At 31.5% G+C, this 21,184-nt stretch overlaps 1 protein-coding gene across 1 annotated transcript in view; it reads right to left on the bottom strand.

The window, feature by feature from the left end:
* The window catches only part of LOC144372725 (uncharacterized), a 77,949-nt gene that overhangs the window by 20,889 nt on the left and 35,876 nt on the right, over positions 1-21,184 (bottom strand). The window contains exon 3 of the mRNA XM_078036002.1: positions 945-1,082. Coding sequence (XP_077892128.1) covers positions 945-1,082 — 138 coding nt within the window. The remainder of the gene's footprint in view (positions 1-944; positions 1,083-21,184) is intronic.

The following is a 21,184-nucleotide window of genomic DNA, read 5'->3' as shown; positions in this document are numbered from 1 at the left end:
ATTTTGAGAGCACTTTCCTAACCTGCAGCTCCAAGGCTGTCATTATGGCAAGAGTCAAATCTAGGGCCTGAGCAGAGTGGGACCAATCATGACTATAACCAATAATATAGGTGAATTAGAGATAAAACATTCCTCCAAATAATCTGTAACAAATTTTGTATTACCTAATGGACCACAAAAATATACAGCTATGAACACAGATTGATTATAGTGCTCCCATTAGGTACCTGCCACAGTTAATCAAAAATCTTTCTAGAGAAAGATAAGACAAACCTACATCTCAAAAAATACAATAGCATCTCTGAAATATTTTTAATGAGAGTATATGAATGTTTTTCCAAATAAGCACTCTTGTATTCTTATATTACACTAATAAATAAAAAGCATTATGTTTTTAAAATTACCTTTTGTGTTTGTAGAAATGTTGGGGCTTTAGGAAAAAAATCTACATAATTATAGAACATCGTCTTGGTAAGCTTAAACTTTTTGCAGTGTGGTGTATGAAGTCTTCAAAACATGTTTTTTCTTACTACTCCCTCAACACTACAAATAAGCAACTTTAAAACTATACTGGCCATGTTCAGAAAACTAAACAGCAAAGGCTTTATTTTTTAACATTGCCTACTTTAGCAAAGAAGGGACCTCCTCCATGTAATATGCTGAAATAAAAATACCAAAACTCCATCATTTTATAATTATCTATAAATAATAGAGTATATACATGAAACTTAACATTCTTTTAAACCAACTGAATTAATTTCCTAAAATTTAATTTTATTTTCCTGAAATAGAAAAAGTTTTCAAACACTGTCTTAAAATTCTTATTACTTATATAGTACTTTGATAATTTCTTTAATTTGTGTTACCAAAATGGATAAAAAATAACCCTTTAAATATCTAGGTTGCTATAAATAACCATCAATATCTTCTTTCTTCTCTCATACCTTTAGTATCTGGGAGGTCTAGCAGTTCATTGTCCTGCAAGTCAAGGTTGATTATGTATGTGCAGTTTTCAATTTCCTTTGGAAGGTTTTCAAGTTGATTATGAGCTACATCCAGCATAATGAGGTTACATAATTCACCTGTAAATTGACCAACATAGTGATTTAATAAGCATTATTAAATAATATCTCAGGTAATACTAGGATGAAAGGGAGTCATTTTTTATGATTTTGAAACATAACTAGAAATTTAAATTATTACATCGGCAACATTTTTTTGAAAATGGATAATCAATGAACATACTTGTATTGTAAGTACAAAACCTGGTTTTCTCCAACATATTTACATTTTTTCTGAAAATATTAAAATTGAACTCAAAATTTGAATCTATTATTTCAAAATTACATCTAATAACATAAAAATATTGCTTGTAAAAGATTACTTTACTAATCTGTATCATGTGGGGTTTTCTTCTTTTGTCCTGTTGATTGAACTCTGGGTCTCACACCTACTAAGAACATATTTTACCACCAGCTACATCCAGGGCTCCATGTCATATATTCAAGTAGCAAATTTAACCACAAATTCTGGATGACATAGTCCAGATTTAAAAAGCTGACAAATATAGCACAATTATATCAAATACAACTTGAGTTCAGATAGAGACATGCCTTACACCTCAAAGTATACATGCTTAATACAGGCATATAATCTGATATTACATAAATACATAATTTTTTTATTAAATAAAAATAACTTCTTAATTTAATAGAACTTTAAAACAATAGACAATTAAGAGAAAGTTGGTATGGCTATAATTTCAGACAAAGCAAACTTCAAAGCAAGGAAAATCATCTGGCATACAGAAAACATTACATAATAATAAATGAACAGATTAATTCACACTAGACATAACAATCCTTAGAGCATGAGTACTTCCTCATCTTCACTGTGTCTGTTTGGTGCTTAGTGCAAAGCATTATATTAATTGAAAGAATAAAGATAATTAAGAAAATTTTGGATACTTCTACTCTTCATTTCAGAATAAAACTTAAGATCTGTCATCATCTTCTCAAAGGCATAATACTTAAAGATGTTTCAATTCCATGATTTGTTTTTAGAATTAGAAATTTAGGAATAAAAGACAAAAGTTAGGTAGGTGCAAATATGAATCATTTAATGGCATAAAATATACCAACTTAAAAAGTTATGTTCAGGAGCTGGGATTGTGGCTCAGCTGTAGAGCTGTTGCCTAGCACGGGCTGGGTCCAGGTTCTATCCTCAGCACCAAATAAAAATAAAGGTATTTTGTTGTGTCCATCTACACTTAAAAATGAAATATTTAAAAAAAATTTTTAAAGTATATTCAATTTTCAGTAAAAAGGCTGCTTGTATACTCTCAAGAACAAAGTGAAGTTAAATTTAAAATCCTGTTAAATAATTCCTCATTCAACAATATTATATTAATGTCTAGGTAATTTGATGGCAATGCTATAGAAAGAAACCCTTACAGAATGACTTGTGAATTTAAGTCAAATTTTTTAGGACTAAGATAGCACAAAAAGAAAACAACAATAACAAAGAAAAGCAATAATATCTCACATTTCTTTACAAAAATTCAGCTGTTGGCTGAGCATGGTGGCACATGCCTGTAATTCCAGTATCTCAGGAGGCTGAGACCAGAATACAAAGAGTTCAAAGCCAGCATCAGCAAGGGTGTGGCATTATGCAATTCAGTGAGACCCCGTGTCAAAATAAAATTCAAAATGTGGTGTGGGTGTATCTCACTCGTCATGTGTCCCTGAGTTCAATTCCTCAGAACAACAAAAAATTCAGTATTTGCTTTTCCAAGTCTATATTTCTATCCAACAATAAGCCATAAATGCAGGTCAAATTTTGACAATATGATACTAACAGCAGTCATTCTACAATCTCATTTCTATGGGACTATGTGTAATAAATCTCTTCCACACAGAAATTCCTGGGAGTATTTTAATACCTCTTGAGCAAACTATACTTACTTCATACATGCTGTGTATTACTTGAGAAAGTCTATAATGGATAGTCTTGAGTAATTTGAAGTTAAAATTAATAATTAAGTGTCTAGACTTAAATCTAATAAAACAGGTTATCTAAAAGTTTAACTGCATTTTAAAACACAGAACATTATCTCCCTGAAAAGCTCCAGAGCCTAAAATAAGAAAATTTCCTTTATCACTAACAAGATCTATACTGAATGCAAGAATACAACAGTTACTAATAGGGCATTATGTAAAAATGTGGATATGTAGCAGATGTGATGCTGCAATCTGTATTTGGGGTAAAAATGGGAGTTCATAACCAACTTGAATCTAATGTATGAAACATGATATGTCAAAAGCTTTGTAATGTTTTGAACAACCAATAAAAAAAGAATTCAGTATTTAATTCATCTTTGTGTATTTTGAATAAACCTTTTACAGAATAAAAGCTGCCCTTTAAAAAATAAAAATATACTTTGTATTTTGATTTTTAAAAACTCTTACAAAACCCCACAAAACTGTAACTTTAATTTCACAACATTAATGCCAATAAATTTCTATATTCAAAATAGTTCAGAAGTTTTCCCATAATTAAAAATAAAGATAATTAATTTCTTTTTTACTAACTTTACACATCTAGATTCATTACTTTTTTCCTACTACCATTCTCTTAAAACATTTCATTTATTTCCTTAATATTCAGCTTACTATAAAAGACAAGAATGAGTGCTATAGAAATGCTAAGTGTTGGTTTAATACAGATCTCTCTTCTACTTTTCTGTTCTGGATTTTTTTTGTTTGCTGTTTTGATTCCATTTTTGATACAATATGTTGCTCAGGCATATCTGGAAATGTTGGGCTCAAGCCACCTTCCTTGCCACAGCCACCCAAGTAGATGGGATTAAAGGCATGTGGCACCCTGCACAGCTACTATGTTTGATTTTTTCCTATTTTGTAATTGCATCATATTAGTGATACATTAGGATTCGTTCTGATGCAATTATAAATGCATGAAGTATGATTTGCTCCAATTCAATATAAAATACTTGCTTTTATCCACCCCTCAGAACCTCTTTTCTTTCCTTTATTGATCTTTCTGCTATTTAAGTACTTTTTTTTCCAATTAATGTCTTGTGGACATACATGATGATGAGATTCACTCTAGTATAGTAATATTAGAGTTTTAAATAAAAATGTAGGTACTGCCAAAATTTAAAAAAAAATATTTTTCTATTTTCCTATGGCACTTCAGGTTCACAAAGGTATAATATGAAGATCTTTAGAAATACACTAAGTAGAAAGTGATGTGAATTTAAAGCCTTCAGATAAAAAAAAAGGAAAGTTAGAGAATGGGCACGTAAAGCCTTAATATATCTAGTATAAATATACTTTGAAAACAGATGACAACTTATTAATTAAGCAAATGTCTTTCAAATTCATTTTTCCAATCAAAATCAGAACTGATTGTGTTTGTAATAAAGGTATAATTATATCTATATCCTATCTTACATTTTAATCCTACAAAATAATCTCAAGTCATGTAGTATTAAGTAGATCACAGGGAAAATGGAACTTAGAAACAAATATTAGAAATTTTCTGATGTGGAAAAGCACTCAACAGAATTATTTAACATAACAAATAGTAAAATCAATAGTAATAACCCAAATGTTCTTACCAATTTCAGCAGGTAGTTGTTTGATTTTGTTCTCTCGAATGCTAAGCATTCTGAGTTTTGAAAGGTTTTTTATGTCCTTTTCCACAGTAGTTATGCAATTAAAGCGAAGGTAGAGAGTGGTGAGAGAATCTAACCTATACACCACTGAAGGAATTTCTCTCAGTTTAATATGCTGTAAATCAAGTAACTGCAGCTTCTTTATGTTATCAAGAGAGTCAGTCAAACTGGTAATTGAATTTTCACTTAGAGCCAGTATCATGAGATTTACTAGACAGTCCACCAGTGCTGGGAGGGACTGCAGTTTGTTACTGTATAAATAATGCTTGGTTAATTGAGTCAAGTGTTTTATTGATGATGGCAATATGTGCATAGACTTCTTGGATATGTCCAAACACACTGCATTCTCTTCCAGGCATTTATTGAGCTCTTTAGTTACTTCTGCATTTCTGTCTTTTTTCCCAGTCCCACATGCAGGACTTGGCCACTTGATCATATTGTCAACTAAAAAACCCACCCCTGGTTGGGCAGCACAGGAGACCTTTTTTTTTTTCCATCTTTGGCATCTTTCCCTTTGGTTTTAGGTTCTTTTTTAAGGCTTTCTCTCTCCAAAACTCCAGAGGTCTTTGACATCTTTTCTCTTTCTTTGACTTATGGCCCTCTCTTCAAGGAATTTGGAATCTGACAGAGGTAAATGATTACAAATCCCTCTGTTGTAAAACTTTATGGAAGTTAAAGTGAGAGAAATCACAACGACAGCTAACATTTATTAAGTTCTAATACAAATACTGAAGAATTTACAAATATTTATATATTTTACATAGATATATATAACAGCACTATGAGATGAATTATTATCCACATTTTCTAAAAAGGGACACTGAAACACAGAAGTACTTTTAGATAACTAGCTTTGTTATCATGGAAGTGAAAAACAGCCGACATTTTAAATCAGCATATATCTACAGGCTATATTCCTAACCAGCACCCTAAACTGCTCTACCTACATGTAATTATAGCTTTAGAGAACAGGAAAGGTTATAAAGTTGATAAAAGAATGGACCAGCAGTGTGGCAAAAGAACAAAAGGAACAAAATTATATAGATGGAAAAATTTTTTAAATAAGGGAAAACAGTATTAAACTGTGCACTTTAGTAAGCACTTTATTTTATTCTCATACAGATTAATCAGAAGGATCACCCTTGAGAATCCATGACACAACAATCTCTAATGATGTCTATATTCTTGGAAAAGTGAAAGATTAATAGCACAGGAAAAGTACAAAAAGTTCACTGGTGAAGAAATGGTATGGAAAACTTTTGTGAAAGGCATCAGTTCTCCCAAACATATTTTTAAATTTAAAATATACAATTCTTATTTTTAACTCTTGTTAGCTTTAACTGATGATACACATTGCTTGGCACGAATAAGGACTCTGGGTTTGATCCCAAGAACAGAAAAAATTGTAGGCTATGGCCCCTCACTCACACAAGTTCAGAGGTTAGACTGTCAGAACACTCAAGACAACTAAGTAACTAGGTAGTGTAGTATATTAATTCCTCATATGAGTGTCACAAACTATAGAATGTTTCGGACAATCATTATCAGTGAAAACAGCTGAGGTGAACTTAGGCTAACTTGCCCGTTATTAATGGAGTAGAGTTCAAACAAGGAGACGGGGGTGGTACATCAGGAAAGGGGACATTTTGTCTAAAATAAGAATGAATGGGCTTAGTTTACATATGATAGTGAAAAGCTAGGAATTTGATCAAACAGGAGACTTGAGATGATAAAATAAGCAGGCTAGGGAATGAAGGATCTATAATTTGAAAATGCAAAGTATAAACTTACACTGGTAAATACAATTAAATAAATGTGCTGTTATTTGCTAGCATACCAGGAAAACTCTGGATCATGACATTCACCACTATGGCCCATTCAAACCAACGAAGTGCTTTTACTTAAACAATATAACAATTAATAATGGAAAATATGCATCACTTCAGGGATGCAGAATTACTCACATATACTTAAAATGTCATCATGAGCCAGGCATGAAGTCACATGCCTGTAAATTCTAGTAGATCCCCAGAGGCTGAGGTAAGGGCATCACAAGTTAAAAGCCAGCCTCAGCAATTTAGTGAGGCTTTAAGCAACTTTGCAAGATTCTATCTCAAAATTAAAAAATAATAATAATAATATAAAAGAGCCAGGGAGGTGGCTCAGTGTGTAAGCACCCCTGGGTTCAATTTCTGGTACTAAAATCAAACAAACAATAACAAAAAAAGCATTGAAAAAAAGGCCATCATGCTAAGTTTCTGAAAATTCAGTTTTTATTTAGATATATACACACAATTTAGAAGGAAAAATCCAATGTTACTGTGTAAAAGTAAATAATATTTAAAAGTGCAAAAGCTGAGGCTCCATCTCTAACTACTCAATCAGAATCTTTATGGAAGAGAGTCCAGGAAATGTAAAACCTAAACCAAAGTGTCTGCATAAAAGCTTATCAAGTTTGGGAAACATTTGATGTGACCAAATGTGGGATCTGAAAACCAGTAAATGTATTTCTCAAGTATCATTCTAAAATAATGAAGGTTGAAGGTCAAGGACAGTTCATGAAATAAGTACATTAATGAAAAAAAAAACATTTCTCATAATTTTAGGGTACTCTTGAAGTCTAAAGGAGTTCCCTTAGTTTATTAACATCATCCACTATATTTGAAATTCAGACTACCAATACTTGAGCTAGTTCAATGATTTTACTCTAGCCGTGATGGATCTGAGCTGAGTCACATACCCATCCTGCAGCTCCTGTACCTAATGATGTTTGCTACTACACAGTTTACTCACAGTTCACCATGCTTTTATTCTTTAATTAAATAACCAGGCTGGATTATTTACATTAAAAAAAACACATCTAGTAAAAACATTTTGTTCAGGTGAACTGACTTGAGAGTCCAAAAGTAAATTCTCAATCTATTTCTGAATCAATTGACACTGCCAGACTTTTAAAGAGAAAATGTACTCAGAGTAATCTTTGATGTTGCTTGAAAATAAGATATTCAAGAGTCTGGGCTTTATGTAATTACTTTAATTGTATAATGTTTGGATGGACAGCTACATTTACAAAAATTGAGAATTTTGTACTCATTCATGTAATAGTATAAATAGTACTCAGTCTCAAATGCTTCAAATCCAGTTGAGGAAGAAATCCTAAAATTGTATCAATAATTAAACTGATGCCAGCAATGTGTTTTTATACTGAGATACTCACCACCCCTGGTAACTCTTATTTCCAACCATCTAATAATTACTGTATATAGAGCACTTTATATGGGGTTTTTCATAGTCTCACAACCAGATTCTAAGGAATATATTAAACAAATCTCATTCTTATAACCAAGTTAACTCTCTTAAATCCATTTTACTATTAATCCAAAATGGCATCAAACCAGAAAATGGCACTGATTTCCCCCTTGCAAAGGTCTAGGTTGAGGTAATTTCATGAGCAAAAAAAATATGTTATAAATTATGAAAACAATTTTGAATTTCAAAGTTGAAAAGTGACTCTATTCCGTACATATAAACAAGAACAATGACACATCTAATAAGTGGAAAATTTTTAAAAAAGGGATGCTGATTTTAAATTCCATGTATATCCTTTGCCTTATAACATGCTCAATTACAAAGATAAGCATCCATATCATGATTGCATATGGGTGTTGATTAATTTAGACTTCCAGTATCTTCTAAGTCAGGGTTCTGTCAAGAAGCTTTCTGTTACTGTGACAAAATATCAGATAAACAACTTTAAGGAAGTAAGGATTCTTTTGGTTCACATTACAGAGGCTTTGGGCTATGGTTGCTTGGCCCAGTTACCTTTGGACCTATTGTGAGGCAGTACATCATGGCAGGGAATACATGAGGAGCAAGACTTCTCTCAACATGCTTGCAAGAAGCAAAATGGGAAAAACATCCCAGAGTCTCAATATTCCCATTAAGGGTGTGCCTCTGAAGACCTAAATTCCTTCCACTAAATTCTACCTCATAAAAGGTTTCAAAGCCTCTCAAATGGGCCATAAGGTGGGGCCCAGGCCTTTAATACATGAAATTTTGAGGTAAAAAACTTTCTGTAGAGGGACATAGGCTTTGCAGACCAAATTAAGTCTGTGTGGCAGGAATATGGATTCTGTTATTTCAGTATGAGAGCAGAAGAAGACAACACACAACAAACAGAAGTAGATGAGTTTCAATAAAATTTTATAGCAAACCAGGCCTCAACCTACATTTGGCCACTGGTCCATAGTTTAACAAGTCTTATCTTGTCACCGTTTCAAGTTTTAAATGATTATTTCATAAGTCTCAAGATGACCATAATAAAACTAAAAAGAAAACTCATAAATCTTCATCTATAATTGAGGATTTCAACACCCCCTTCTTTGCCAATTACTCAAGAGACCAGACAGAGTGGAGGTAATGGTTTCTAAATTGGTCACAGAAAAGTCTAAATTAATTGAAAGCATCAGAAAAACATTATATAAACAATAACTGATAAAAACCACAGGAACAAAAGATGACAACAAGCATGAATCTGTAAATTTGAATGTTAATGAATTTCTTGTAATACATAAGCAATACCTAAATAATGCACTAACCATATCTCTAAAATTACACAACTATATAAATCACCATGTTTACATATACTGTATATGAAAAATCATATGTAATATGTTCCAAAGTTATATGTAATATACTTTATAAGCATTTACAGAAGTTTGACGGAGATTTTGTATTTATAGACTGTTGTTATCATATGTGCTGGTATTGAGATATAAATTCCAAAAATGTGTCTTCTTCATAATGTGTAATTTTGTATCTTTTTAAAATAAAAAAGTATAAATTTATGTGGAAGTTACACATCTATGTAAGAGCACAGAAGAACTAAAAATATACACCAAACTTACGTGCTTAATCTCTCACAGGAAAAGATGTGGGAGTTGAGATGATGAGGCAGTAAGGGGAAGGCATGGTGAGGGCACAAAGTTGAACAAGGTAAAAAATTTGAGGCCAAATTCTTAAAGGCTATGGATACTCCGTTAAAAGAGTCTATACCCTGCCACATATTTCTCTTCTAGGATTTCATGGGTACTATATATCAATAACACCAATGAAACTAATATCTTGATTGATAATTTTTAGTTTCCGAGGGATGATGTATCTCTAAATGACAATTAACAAAGGAGTCTGTATTTGTCTGGCTGGCCTAGAAGGAAGCTGTATATCCCCATGTGTCTATGTCTGGCAGAACTCAGGAAAGGCAAATCTGTTTTAGAGCCTTTAGTTAAACTCTTTTCCTAAAAGCAGATCTCCACTCTATATGTTTTTACCCCCCATTCCACCCCACTTGGTTCTAATAGTATAAAATTTGCTACTTCAGCTCAGACAGGAGAGTTTACCAACTATTACATTTGATTTCCAAAACAATTTTTTAAAAAAGCAAGCATCCCAGGTAGCAGTATTCCTATTTAACAGATAACCAAGGTCTAGTGAAATGATTTGCCAGATAGTATCATTTGAATCTGACAACAGTATTTGCAGCAGCAAAAAAGTAATTATTGAGCAATTGTTATGTGCCAAGCACTGTGATAAGTGCTTTTATCATTCAATTCACTAAGTTGCTAAAATAATTCTGAGGCAGATTAAGGCCCATTTATAGATAAGAAAATGCTGGCTTAAAGAAATTAAATGACCTATCTAAGAAGATATTTTTGACAGTCATGAGACTATCACCTATGATAATATATGCCTATTGAATTTCAGAATACAATAAGTAAATATAAATAATCATGTAAATAATTTGAATTGGACATATGAACCAAGAAAAATATTTGACAGAAAAAAGATTTCTAAAGGTAGGATTGAATTCTATGGTTTAAAGGAAAAATTGCCAACTAAATACAAAAAAACTCAAATATGTATTTTTTTTAGAAATTATTTCCCCCTCAATTCAGTCCTGATCCTACAACCACACTTGTAATTTACTGATCATTCTGGAACTTAAAAATAATAAACTTATATCAAATGCATAATTCATAAAGTCCAATTGTACTAAATATCTGTATGCAAAAGTATGCCAAAATAGTTTTTTAAATAAATTTAAATTCAAAATGTAGATATTAACTCTAGTCATTTAAGTGCACTTGTTTAATAATATTAGATGATATAGATAAATCTTTCCATAACCAGCCACTAAGAATTGATGATGCAACTCAATTCAGAAAAGAAATGAACTCACCTATCCTTGGCCCATTTCCCTGGTCTTAATACCTAGCCCTGATAATTTGCTTAGTAGTATAACCAGTAAGGATACATGCTTATTTTAAAACTAGTAATCTTATGTTGGGGGGCAACAAAAGGTGGATGAGATAAAGAGAAGAGAAAAATAATTTAGATTATTGTGGAGAGAACTGTGTGTCTAGTGGCTTACTTAGTTTCTCATTAAATATGACTCACCTCATATTATACAAACAACCTTTTCCCTCAAAAATGGAGATATCATTTAACTAATTTTCATCTCAGAAGAAATGTCCTTAAAAGAATAATACATAAATGAAAATGCAGTAAAAAGAAAAAAAAAAGACAACAAAAGATGTGGAACTGGGGTTTTGGTTCTAAATCCCTTGATGAATTGCAATATGATTTGAGCAAAAAAAAAATATATATTTCTGGGCTTCAATTTTTTATAAGAAAAGTAAGTCTTGAGGGTATATAAAATGATTTCATAGGTTTCTTAAAACACCAAAATTTCTACTACTAAGTCTTAATAGAATATAGTTCCAAAAAACCCAAAGGTTTAGTACATAATGTTGAAAATCAATTCTAATAAAATTCTTAGGATTATAGAAAAATACACTTGACAATAGAAGACACAAACATTATTAATTGTTCTGAGTATATTTACACACTGAGATATTTTAATATTTAAAAGTATATTAGGTCCCCATGGCCTTAGGTAACCATGATTATCTCCAAACACATATTTATGAATATCCTAACAATATGTTAATCTGAAAATATTCTGTAATATATTCTCAAAATCTCCCCAAAATGTATTTCAATATCCTCTAGTTTCAATGGTCAAAGATATTTGGGATAAAATGTGTTTCTAACATCAATGTTGATTGGATTTTCAGAAGAAATTATTTGTGCTCTTTATATTTTTCATGGGGCCATCATTACATTATACACAAAAGTTCTCAAATTTATGAGGATAATAAAACATTTTCTCAGGAATATCTATTAATCTCATAATATTTTAAGCATTTAAAGTTCCATTTACTAGCAAACATGTGTCATTTATCAAACAAACTAGAACACTGATATATATTTTTAAAACTATTATAATTTTGAGATTTTAAAAAGTATAAAGTTACCAGTAACTGGAATGATAAAGAGTTGAGACCAAAATTTCCAATAATCTACCAAATATTAAAATATTCCGTGACATTGTCATATGTAATTTTTTTTGTTTGTAAACATGATGTCATTTTTAATACCTTTATTTTATTCATTTATTTACTTTTTAGGTGGTGCTAAGGAATCAAACCCAGTGCCTTGCTCATGTTAGGCAAGCACTCCAGCACTGAACCAAAATCCCAACCCTGTCAGATGTACTTTTAATTTGGAACTAAGAAAGTAATCTTGTAATTGCCTAGGAAAAATTAAGGGGAAAACACTGATCTCTTCCCAACTGCTATACTTCTCTTGCAAATCCAAAATGATAGGGAGAATGGAACTGAGTCAAATGCATATATCCAAATCAGAGAACATAAGGATTTTAAATATTTATTTTAAAAATATCATTAAGTGAGAAAAATGATTGGCATTTTCCTTTGAAAACAAAATGTCATTCAGAAAAAATATATTGTATAATTACTGTTATTATATCAAGGGTCTTAAAGTAAAATTATTTGAGTGGCAGAATCTAAAACATCAAAGTTAAATTTTCAGATTCAGTTCAAAAAGGAATCAACAGTAAGACATACTAAAGAACTAATAACCAATCTACTAATAGTGCCTGACTATATTCTCTAATATCATTCTTAATATTTTCTAATACAAGGCTTTATAATCACAAATTGATACAATCAAAATAATATAGTAGGGCTAGGGTTGTTACTCAGTGGTAGAATATTCACCTAACACACATGAGGCACTAAGTTCAATCCTCAGCATCATATAAGAGTGTAATAAAGATACTGTGTCCACCTACAGCTAAGAAAAATACTTTTAAAAACAATTTAATGCTAAAATGTGACTTTTTAAGTTAATTTTTGTTTAATCTATAGCTGGGATGTAGATCAGTGCTGACATGCTTCCCTAGCAAGCATTGATGGAGGGGGAACCTAGCACACCCTCTGTAAATAAAATGGTTTTAGCTCTCAGGAAACTACACTGACAGATAAGCATGTATTTTATTATTTTTAAAAAATATTTTTCAGTTGTATTTTGATACAATAGCTTTATTTTATTTATTTTTTTGTGGTACTGAGGATCAAACCTAGCACCTTTCATGGACTAGGCAAGTGCTCTACTGCTTAGCCACTATTCCAGCTCCCATATTTTATTTGTTATAGCAAAATTATTTTAATTTAAAAAAAACAGGACCAACAGTTCTTAAGATTTCTAGTTTGAAAAATGGTAGAGGAAAGATGGCCTCCTCTTCCTCTTGGAAAGTCTCAAAACAACCAGGAGAGAAAAATGAGAAACAGAAATACTAATACTATCTTCAAATAAACAGGAAACCACCATAGCCACATTATAGAAGAAGAGTTGCCAAATGCAGTGAAGAAACTAACGAGAAATGGTGGAACATCTCAAGCAAGCATGAAAGGTATAAGCTTCAAATCTAAAAACTATCATCCGTTCACTAAATTAGATTGCACAGCCAATCAATCTCTGCTTGCATCACCTGAAACATTCACCCAAATCCTTGGGCACCTCTCAAGACAGAGAAGAATCAGAAGAAGTCATAGTTTGAAAGGACACACATTTTCCTAAGAACAATAGGTACAAACTAATCAAAATAAATGCTATTATATTCAATATACTTGACAGATTTAAAAAGAGAATCATTTGAGAATCTAGGCAAAAGCACTGCTATGTAAAAAGCAGAAGAATGGAGTTATCAATGTTTTAAAAACTGGAAATATACTCTATGTGTATATGTCAAAATACATTCTACTCTCATGTACCACTAAAAAGAATAAAAATATTTTTAAAAATCATTGAAGGAATACCTATATAGTCCTCTGGAAAAAAACTTTGCCTCAAAATACAAATGATAGAGTCAATGACAATGTTGCATAACCAACAAAAATTGAGGAAAAAAATGGACTGAGTTATAACATCGTTACAACTGTACTTCTTTACACCATTAAGTACACCTCCATTGTCATACATTCATTTATCTCAAACCATTATCTCTAAAATATGAAGAACTAAGCATTATTCCATAATATAAATGTTCTAAATATATCCACTATAAGAAAAAGCCTCAAGTCAAAAACCAAAACATAATTATGTGACTACGAGACTCGTTTACTTCAAAATATGAAAGGATGAAAAACATGTAGAAACTTTGTACATATTCAAAATGATGCAGGCATTACATAGGTGGAAACACATGTCCACCAACTAGGACATGGTTATATTAAGAATTAATTTTTAATTAATAGAATTCCAAGTATTTATTTAAAAGAATACAGTAGTTAGCTATATAGTGGTAGGAAACAATTGAATCAGTACTAGTTTCTTTTTTGCTTTTTATGGCTATCTACAATAAACCATAATCCTAACTGATCAAACAAAAATTTCCATAACAATTCACAACTTTTAAACTGTGCGCTCTTATGACTAGTAGGATGAAATCTCACACAATTCTGTTTCCTTCCACCTGGGATGTGGAATCAAACATATCCACATTGTATGTGCTACTGAAATTAGCTCAGTTATTACATCCAATGTCCATTTGTAAAAACTTCTGTTTTATAACTAGATACTATTAATTTCTTACTGTGACTAATTTATAAATTAAATTTTCTCATAGGTTTGTAAGAAAAAAATTTATAAACATAGTATTACCCATAGTTTCAGGCCTCCACTGAGAGTCTTGGATCATGCTCCTACAGATAAAGAGAAACTATTGTATAGCAGCAAACAGTCCAGTAGTGAGGATTCTACCAGTCTGCTGGAGTTCAACTCAACAACAAAGATGCTACTTACAGTTTCTGTGGCCTATTTCTTTACCTATGACAAAGGAATAGCATTACCTATTTCTCAAGGTTGAAATGAATATTAATAATAAATACCAAATGCTTAATAAACATAACCTAGAACAGAAAAAGTACTATATGCTAAATATTAATATATTTAACATATAGTACTTATCGTTAAGTGAGGAAAACTGAGCTCAAAAAGCATACTTTACTACTATGTGTGAAAAAATTATATGTCCAGATGTAAAAGAAATTGCATGCCTGTAATCCCCAGAAGCAGCAGTACATGCCTGTAAAAATTATATATACATATGCATATTCCAAGACTTTTCATAAAAACTTTAGTCACTGCTACACTGAGAGTCACATACCGTTCATGTAACATATCACAAAAATCAGTTTGTTATTTCTTTTCCAACTAAGTCATGATCATGATTAGCCTGTACTCCTATTTACATACACACACACACACACACACACACACACACTCACACACACACAAACACACACACACACGTGGAAAGTAGATAAAAGTGGTACTGGTTTCCCAGGAATAAAACTAAGCAGAATTTATTTCAAAATGGAAGAGAGATTTCCTTTACAATATCTGCTGAGCACTGTAATAGAGGTATGTATTGAGAAAATATTAGTACTTAAACCACCTTTTATCATTTATTTCCTCAGTAACAGCATTTTCTTTATCATTAGAAAATAGAAAGGCACTGAATTTATCAGGACCTTTAAGAGGAAAAAGGAAATTATGAAAACTAAGTATTTAAGTATCCACTGGTCTATCAGGTGATGTCCCAAGTTTAATTAGGGTGACTCTCATGAAATTACCATTTCTAACCATTAATATAGCAGTTACAACCTGGAAACATCTCAATCTAATAATTGACAACTGAATCAGATTACATTTCCCATTATAAAGAAAGATAAACTAAAACACTGATTTTAATGAACAAGCTTTCCTTAAAATATGTTATCTCATGTTTAGACCACAACATCTATGTTAACATCAACATCATAGAATCATTATACATTTGGGAGCAAAAATAATTAAGCAATTAGAAATATTAAAATGAAGAATCTTGAAAAAAAGGAGATAAATTCATGTTTCCAGAAAGTCTATTATTTATCAAGCATTGTACTCTATACTGTGTCACGTTTACCCACAAGACTGGCAGGTAATTATTTTACCATTCATATAAATAAGTAAACTAAGTTTCAGAGTGTTTAAATGACTTGCCAAACATGTTGAAGTATAGTTACCCTGTTAGGGTTAGGAAATATAAGTAACTCAAAAGAGAGTGAAACACATTTGGCCAACAGATGATCAGATGTGATTAATGAGCTCAACTGTTGATGGTCCACTGCCTTAAAGATAGGGCTTACTTTCAAGTCCATCATCTAAAAACTCTAATAATCTCCCCAAATTTGACACATATTATTACACTTTCCATACTCAAGAAAATTTCTAGCCTAAGGACAATATAACCTAAAAGAGAGCAACAAATTTGGAGTTCTTTATGGTTCCCATATTAATATCATCCTTGATTTTTCAGTTATCCAAATCTTTTAGGATATACCTCAATCTGACTCCCTCCATGAAGACTTTTTGTAACAACTCTATAGTCACAGCTACACTAAGAGTCATATACCATTCATCTAACACATCTTGGAAATCAGTTTGTTATTTCTTTTTGAAGCAGCCTTGCTTTTCCAAATGGCTATGACTGTGATTACTGTGTACTAACACCTGGCAAATCATCCTTCATTCTGGCAACTCAAATGTTCATGGAGATCACATGGAGACATTTAATCTTTGCTCTGAAAACTTTTTAAATTAGAAAAGCTATTTTATCACTATGCTGGTTTTATTCATCAATGGTTATCTCAAGTCAGAGCACAAAAAGTTTTTTTCTTATTCAGTAGTAGGGACTGAACCCAGAAACCACATGTATGTGAGGCAAGCACTCTGCCATTGAGCTACATCCACCATCCATTTTATTTTATTTCATTTTGAGAGTGGGTCCCATTCAGTTGCCCAGGCTGGTCCTGAAATTACAATCCTCTTACCCTGGCCTCCCATAGTAGCTGGGATAACAGATGTGCACCACTATTTCCAGGTCTTAAATGTTTTTAAATATGCCTACTTAAAACTACCATGCATCAGATCTATGTGCATGGACTTTAATATATTTTAAGTTGTAGAAACAAAAATTTTAAATGAAGCTCTAAAAAGGTTAACACTTAAAATTCATGACATAAAGTATAAAAGTTAATAACAAACATCATTGTAATAAAAAAAGCATGCCAGGCATGGTGGCATATGCCTGTAATTTCAGTGTCTTGGGATGCTGAGAAAGGAGGATCATGAGTTCAAAGCCAGCATGAGCAAGGGAAAGGTTCTAAGCAATTCAGTGAAACCATGTCTATAAATAAAATACAAAACAGGGCTGGGGATATAGCTCAGTGGTAGAGTGCCCGCCTAGCACATGTGGAGCACTGGGTTTGATTCTCAGAACCACATGAAAATAAAATAAATGTACTATGTCCAAATAAACAAAAAAATTAAAAAATAAAAACATTAATTGAAATCAATTTTTCCCATTATTCTCACAAGTAGTATTACTGTCTTTAATCTTTTAAATATCCTCCAAACAGAAAAGAGACTCATTTTCCAAAATATGCCAACACAGAAAACCCTTTGAAAGCTTTTCCCATTATCTTAAAATGCAAAGGTTTTACCTTGTAAATTAAAGTAATCCATGATCTTATCCCTGCTTCCCTTACAGTATCACTGCTGACTAAAAACATATCCAAATCGTTTAACCTTAGATTTGGTATGATAGGTAGGTGTTCAGGGAATAAGTTGCAGGGAGGAATATAAAATGTATGAGATAAAAACATAAAATGTGATGGGGGTGACAGCTAAGAAAATGTTGCAGTAATTCAGTGACAAGCTAATTGGAAAAGGTTAAGTGTAGTAACTGGAGTTAATAATAATGGTTCACTGTTAAAAATGTCATTTCACATGGAACAGAATTAGCATATTGGAATAGTAAAATAATGCTTTACAAGTTTTTGATATGGGAAGCTGGTGTTACAAGAACATGTATGAGACATCATTATAACAAAACTAGCAAGAGTAGCTTACCATATTTAGTAGCACTTCTATAATTACTTCTTTTGTCATTACAGTTACTATTGTTAACCTACTAGATATCGGGTTCTATACTACCTGGTACACACTGTATACCAGGTTGCATGCCATTCACTTCTATATATGGTCTATAAGCCACACAAAGCTCTATAAAGAAGTTATGGAAGTTTAAACTCACTTTACAGAAAAAAATTATTTTACTGAAATTTTTCCCTATCTAGAAAGAACTGTGACCAGGAATCAAACCCACATTTTAAATTTCATAAAACTACAGAAAATATAAAACTAGAATTCAGCAGTGTTGAAAGGTAAAGAGACAGGATAAACAAAGGAGTAAAGGTAGAAAAAGATGAACAGAAGATAAGGGAAAGGAGGAAAAACCAGAGATAGACATATTAGATTGAGTTTTCAAATAAGAATGGGTGGTTAAAAAATCATTAAAATATCATTGAAATATATTGCTTTCATTCTGTTAACATTAAACTATAGAGGGTCCACAAGATAAAGGGCTTACAAGTATAACAAAAGGTGTTAAAACTCTATTGAAGGGCTGGGGATGTGGCTCAAGCGGTAGCACGCTTGCCTGGTATGCGTGCGACCCGGGTTCGATCCTCAGCACCACATACCAACAAAGATGTTGTGTCCGCCGAGAACTAAAAAATAAATATTAAAAATTCTCTCTCTCTCTCTCTCCTCTCTCACTCTCTCTTTAAAAAAAAACTCTATTGAAATATTAAAGTATCTAATTTATACATATGTATTTCCATACTTGAATTTCTTTTCTCCAACTATTTTAGCACCCTCTTCAATATGTGTTTCTGTGTCTGCAGCATTGTTTTCTATAATATTTTTATAATAATATTATAATTTTTCATCCATGCCTAAATCAATTCTTTTTTTTTGATATATTGCTATACAGACTTACCTAAATTTGGGGCAAGTCAAGTAACTGTTAATCTGACTGAATAAAATTAAAAAGGAAAAAAAAAACTGAAAACAGAGAAGGTGGTATCTTCTACTGTGAATTAATTCCTTCTCTGAATTCTCTGACATTTCAGTATTAACCACTTCCACTTATATGACCAAAGTATCAGAAATCACATTTCCAATTCTGGAGTTCCAATGAATGGCAACCTTAGAGTAACAATATTAGGAGTATTTTACATACCTTAAAGGGTTTTATGCTTGACATACAATATATCGATAATTCTAAAAATAAATTTATAAAACTGTATACTCCCATTTTATACATAAGGAAACTGAAGGTTACATAAATAACCTACTTCCTCATAGTAAAAAAAAAAACTGGTAAAGGTAAAGGTAGAAGTTGGATTAAAATACTATTGTCTCTGACTTGAACTATATGCTCTAGGAAGAATTTACTGCAAAGTTTGCCTCTTGGCTATCCAAATATTAAAGACTAAATCCCTTATTTCAAGGAAGTACTGGGAGGATGAGTTTTAATGAGGTCTTCTTGTAGTAAGAATACAAACTTATAAAGCTTAAAGGTATGCTTCCTCATAGAAGTGACATCTAGGCCACATCATTTAAAATTCTCTAGTAGCCACATTAAAATAATTAAAATGGGTAAAATTAATTTTAAAATATTTTACCCAATGTAACAATAATATTATTTGAACATGCAATCAATATGAAATTTGAGATTTCACCTGCATCTAAATTCAGAATAGCCACAAATGCCTAGTGGATATTGTAAGGGACAGTGCAGAAAAGAAACAGTTACCTATACATGAAAAACTTTTGTTTTGGTACTTTGGGTTGAACTCAGGAATACGTATCCACTGAGCCATATCACCAGCAATTGTAAATTTTAATTTTGAGACAGGGCCTCACTAAATTCCTGATGGTCTTAAACTTGTGGGCCTCCTGCCTCAGCCTTCATTCTCTAACACCTTTCCCAGTACTCACTTAGTCATTGTATATAGCAGCACATAATAATCACTAATTTTTGGAGCAAATTTTCTTTTTTATTTCTTTTTTTTAAAGAGAGAGAGAGAGAGAGAGAGAGAGAGGAGAGATTTAATATTTATATTATATATTTATTTTTAATATTTATTATTAATATTAAAAATAAATATATAATATATTAAATATAAAATATTTAATATTTATTTATGTTTAATATTTATTTTTCAGTTTTTGGCAGACACAACATTGTTGTTTGTATGTGGTGCTGAGGATCCAACCAGGACCGCAGGCATGCCAGGTGATTGTGCTACCGCTTGATCCACATCCCCAGCCCTGGAGCAAATTTTCAAATATAATTTTCTATCCTACTTTAAATCAAAAGGTTTAGATAAAGAAAACTAAAGTTGTATACAATAGTGAATAAAAGTCACTGGAGAAATGAAATTAGTATTTAACTGTTAAATAATCTACAAGTACAGAAAACACAAGGTTTTCATTTTAATAAAATTATTAACAAGCAATTATCTATAATATACCAATATCACTATTAACATATTGCACAACCCTAATTTAACTCTTTTTGGAAAAATGTTCTGAAAGTTACAAAATGAACACATATTCTTTAGAACATGGTCATCTATTCCACAAAACCATGTTTGTTTTTATGTTGTTTATGTGCTTGAAGTACCATGGGAAAATACCATATGTAATTTATAAGAAATAGTTAGGAAATATATCAAAGATGCCAATTATAGCCTATGTTGAAGAGATCACTAACAAGTCAATGTGAAATATTAGTAAGTAGGTTCACTATTCTTCTCCATTCTGTACTATATACTTTATTATAAATAATGGCAAGTAAGAATATATGCAATGTGTAAGGACAGGCAGAAGAAAAAAATGAGGGCAGAATAAATTTCTAGGAAAGTAAGAATCAAAAACTTGATTTTAAAAATAGCATCGTATCTCTGATTGTATATATGGTATGTTGACACCAAATTCATGTCTTCATACATGTATTTTGTTTAATGATGAGGGAAGAGTTATGAAAAATGGTGTTGTGAATGGAAAATTATAATAGTAATGCATTCAACTATTGTCATGTATGTAAGAAATAAAAACAAAATTAAAAATAAAAATAGCATCACTTGTTTCCTGATGGCAAAAAACGAT

Source organism: Ictidomys tridecemlineatus, unplaced genomic scaffold (assembly GCF_052094955.1).
Source record: "Ictidomys tridecemlineatus isolate mIctTri1 unplaced genomic scaffold, mIctTri1.hap1 Scaffold_150, whole genome shotgun sequence".
Taxonomy (NCBI): Eukaryota; Metazoa; Chordata; class Mammalia; order Rodentia; family Sciuridae; genus Ictidomys; species Ictidomys tridecemlineatus.
Note: the sequence above shows the minus strand (reverse complement) of the source record. Positions and strands in the feature narration are given on the sequence as shown.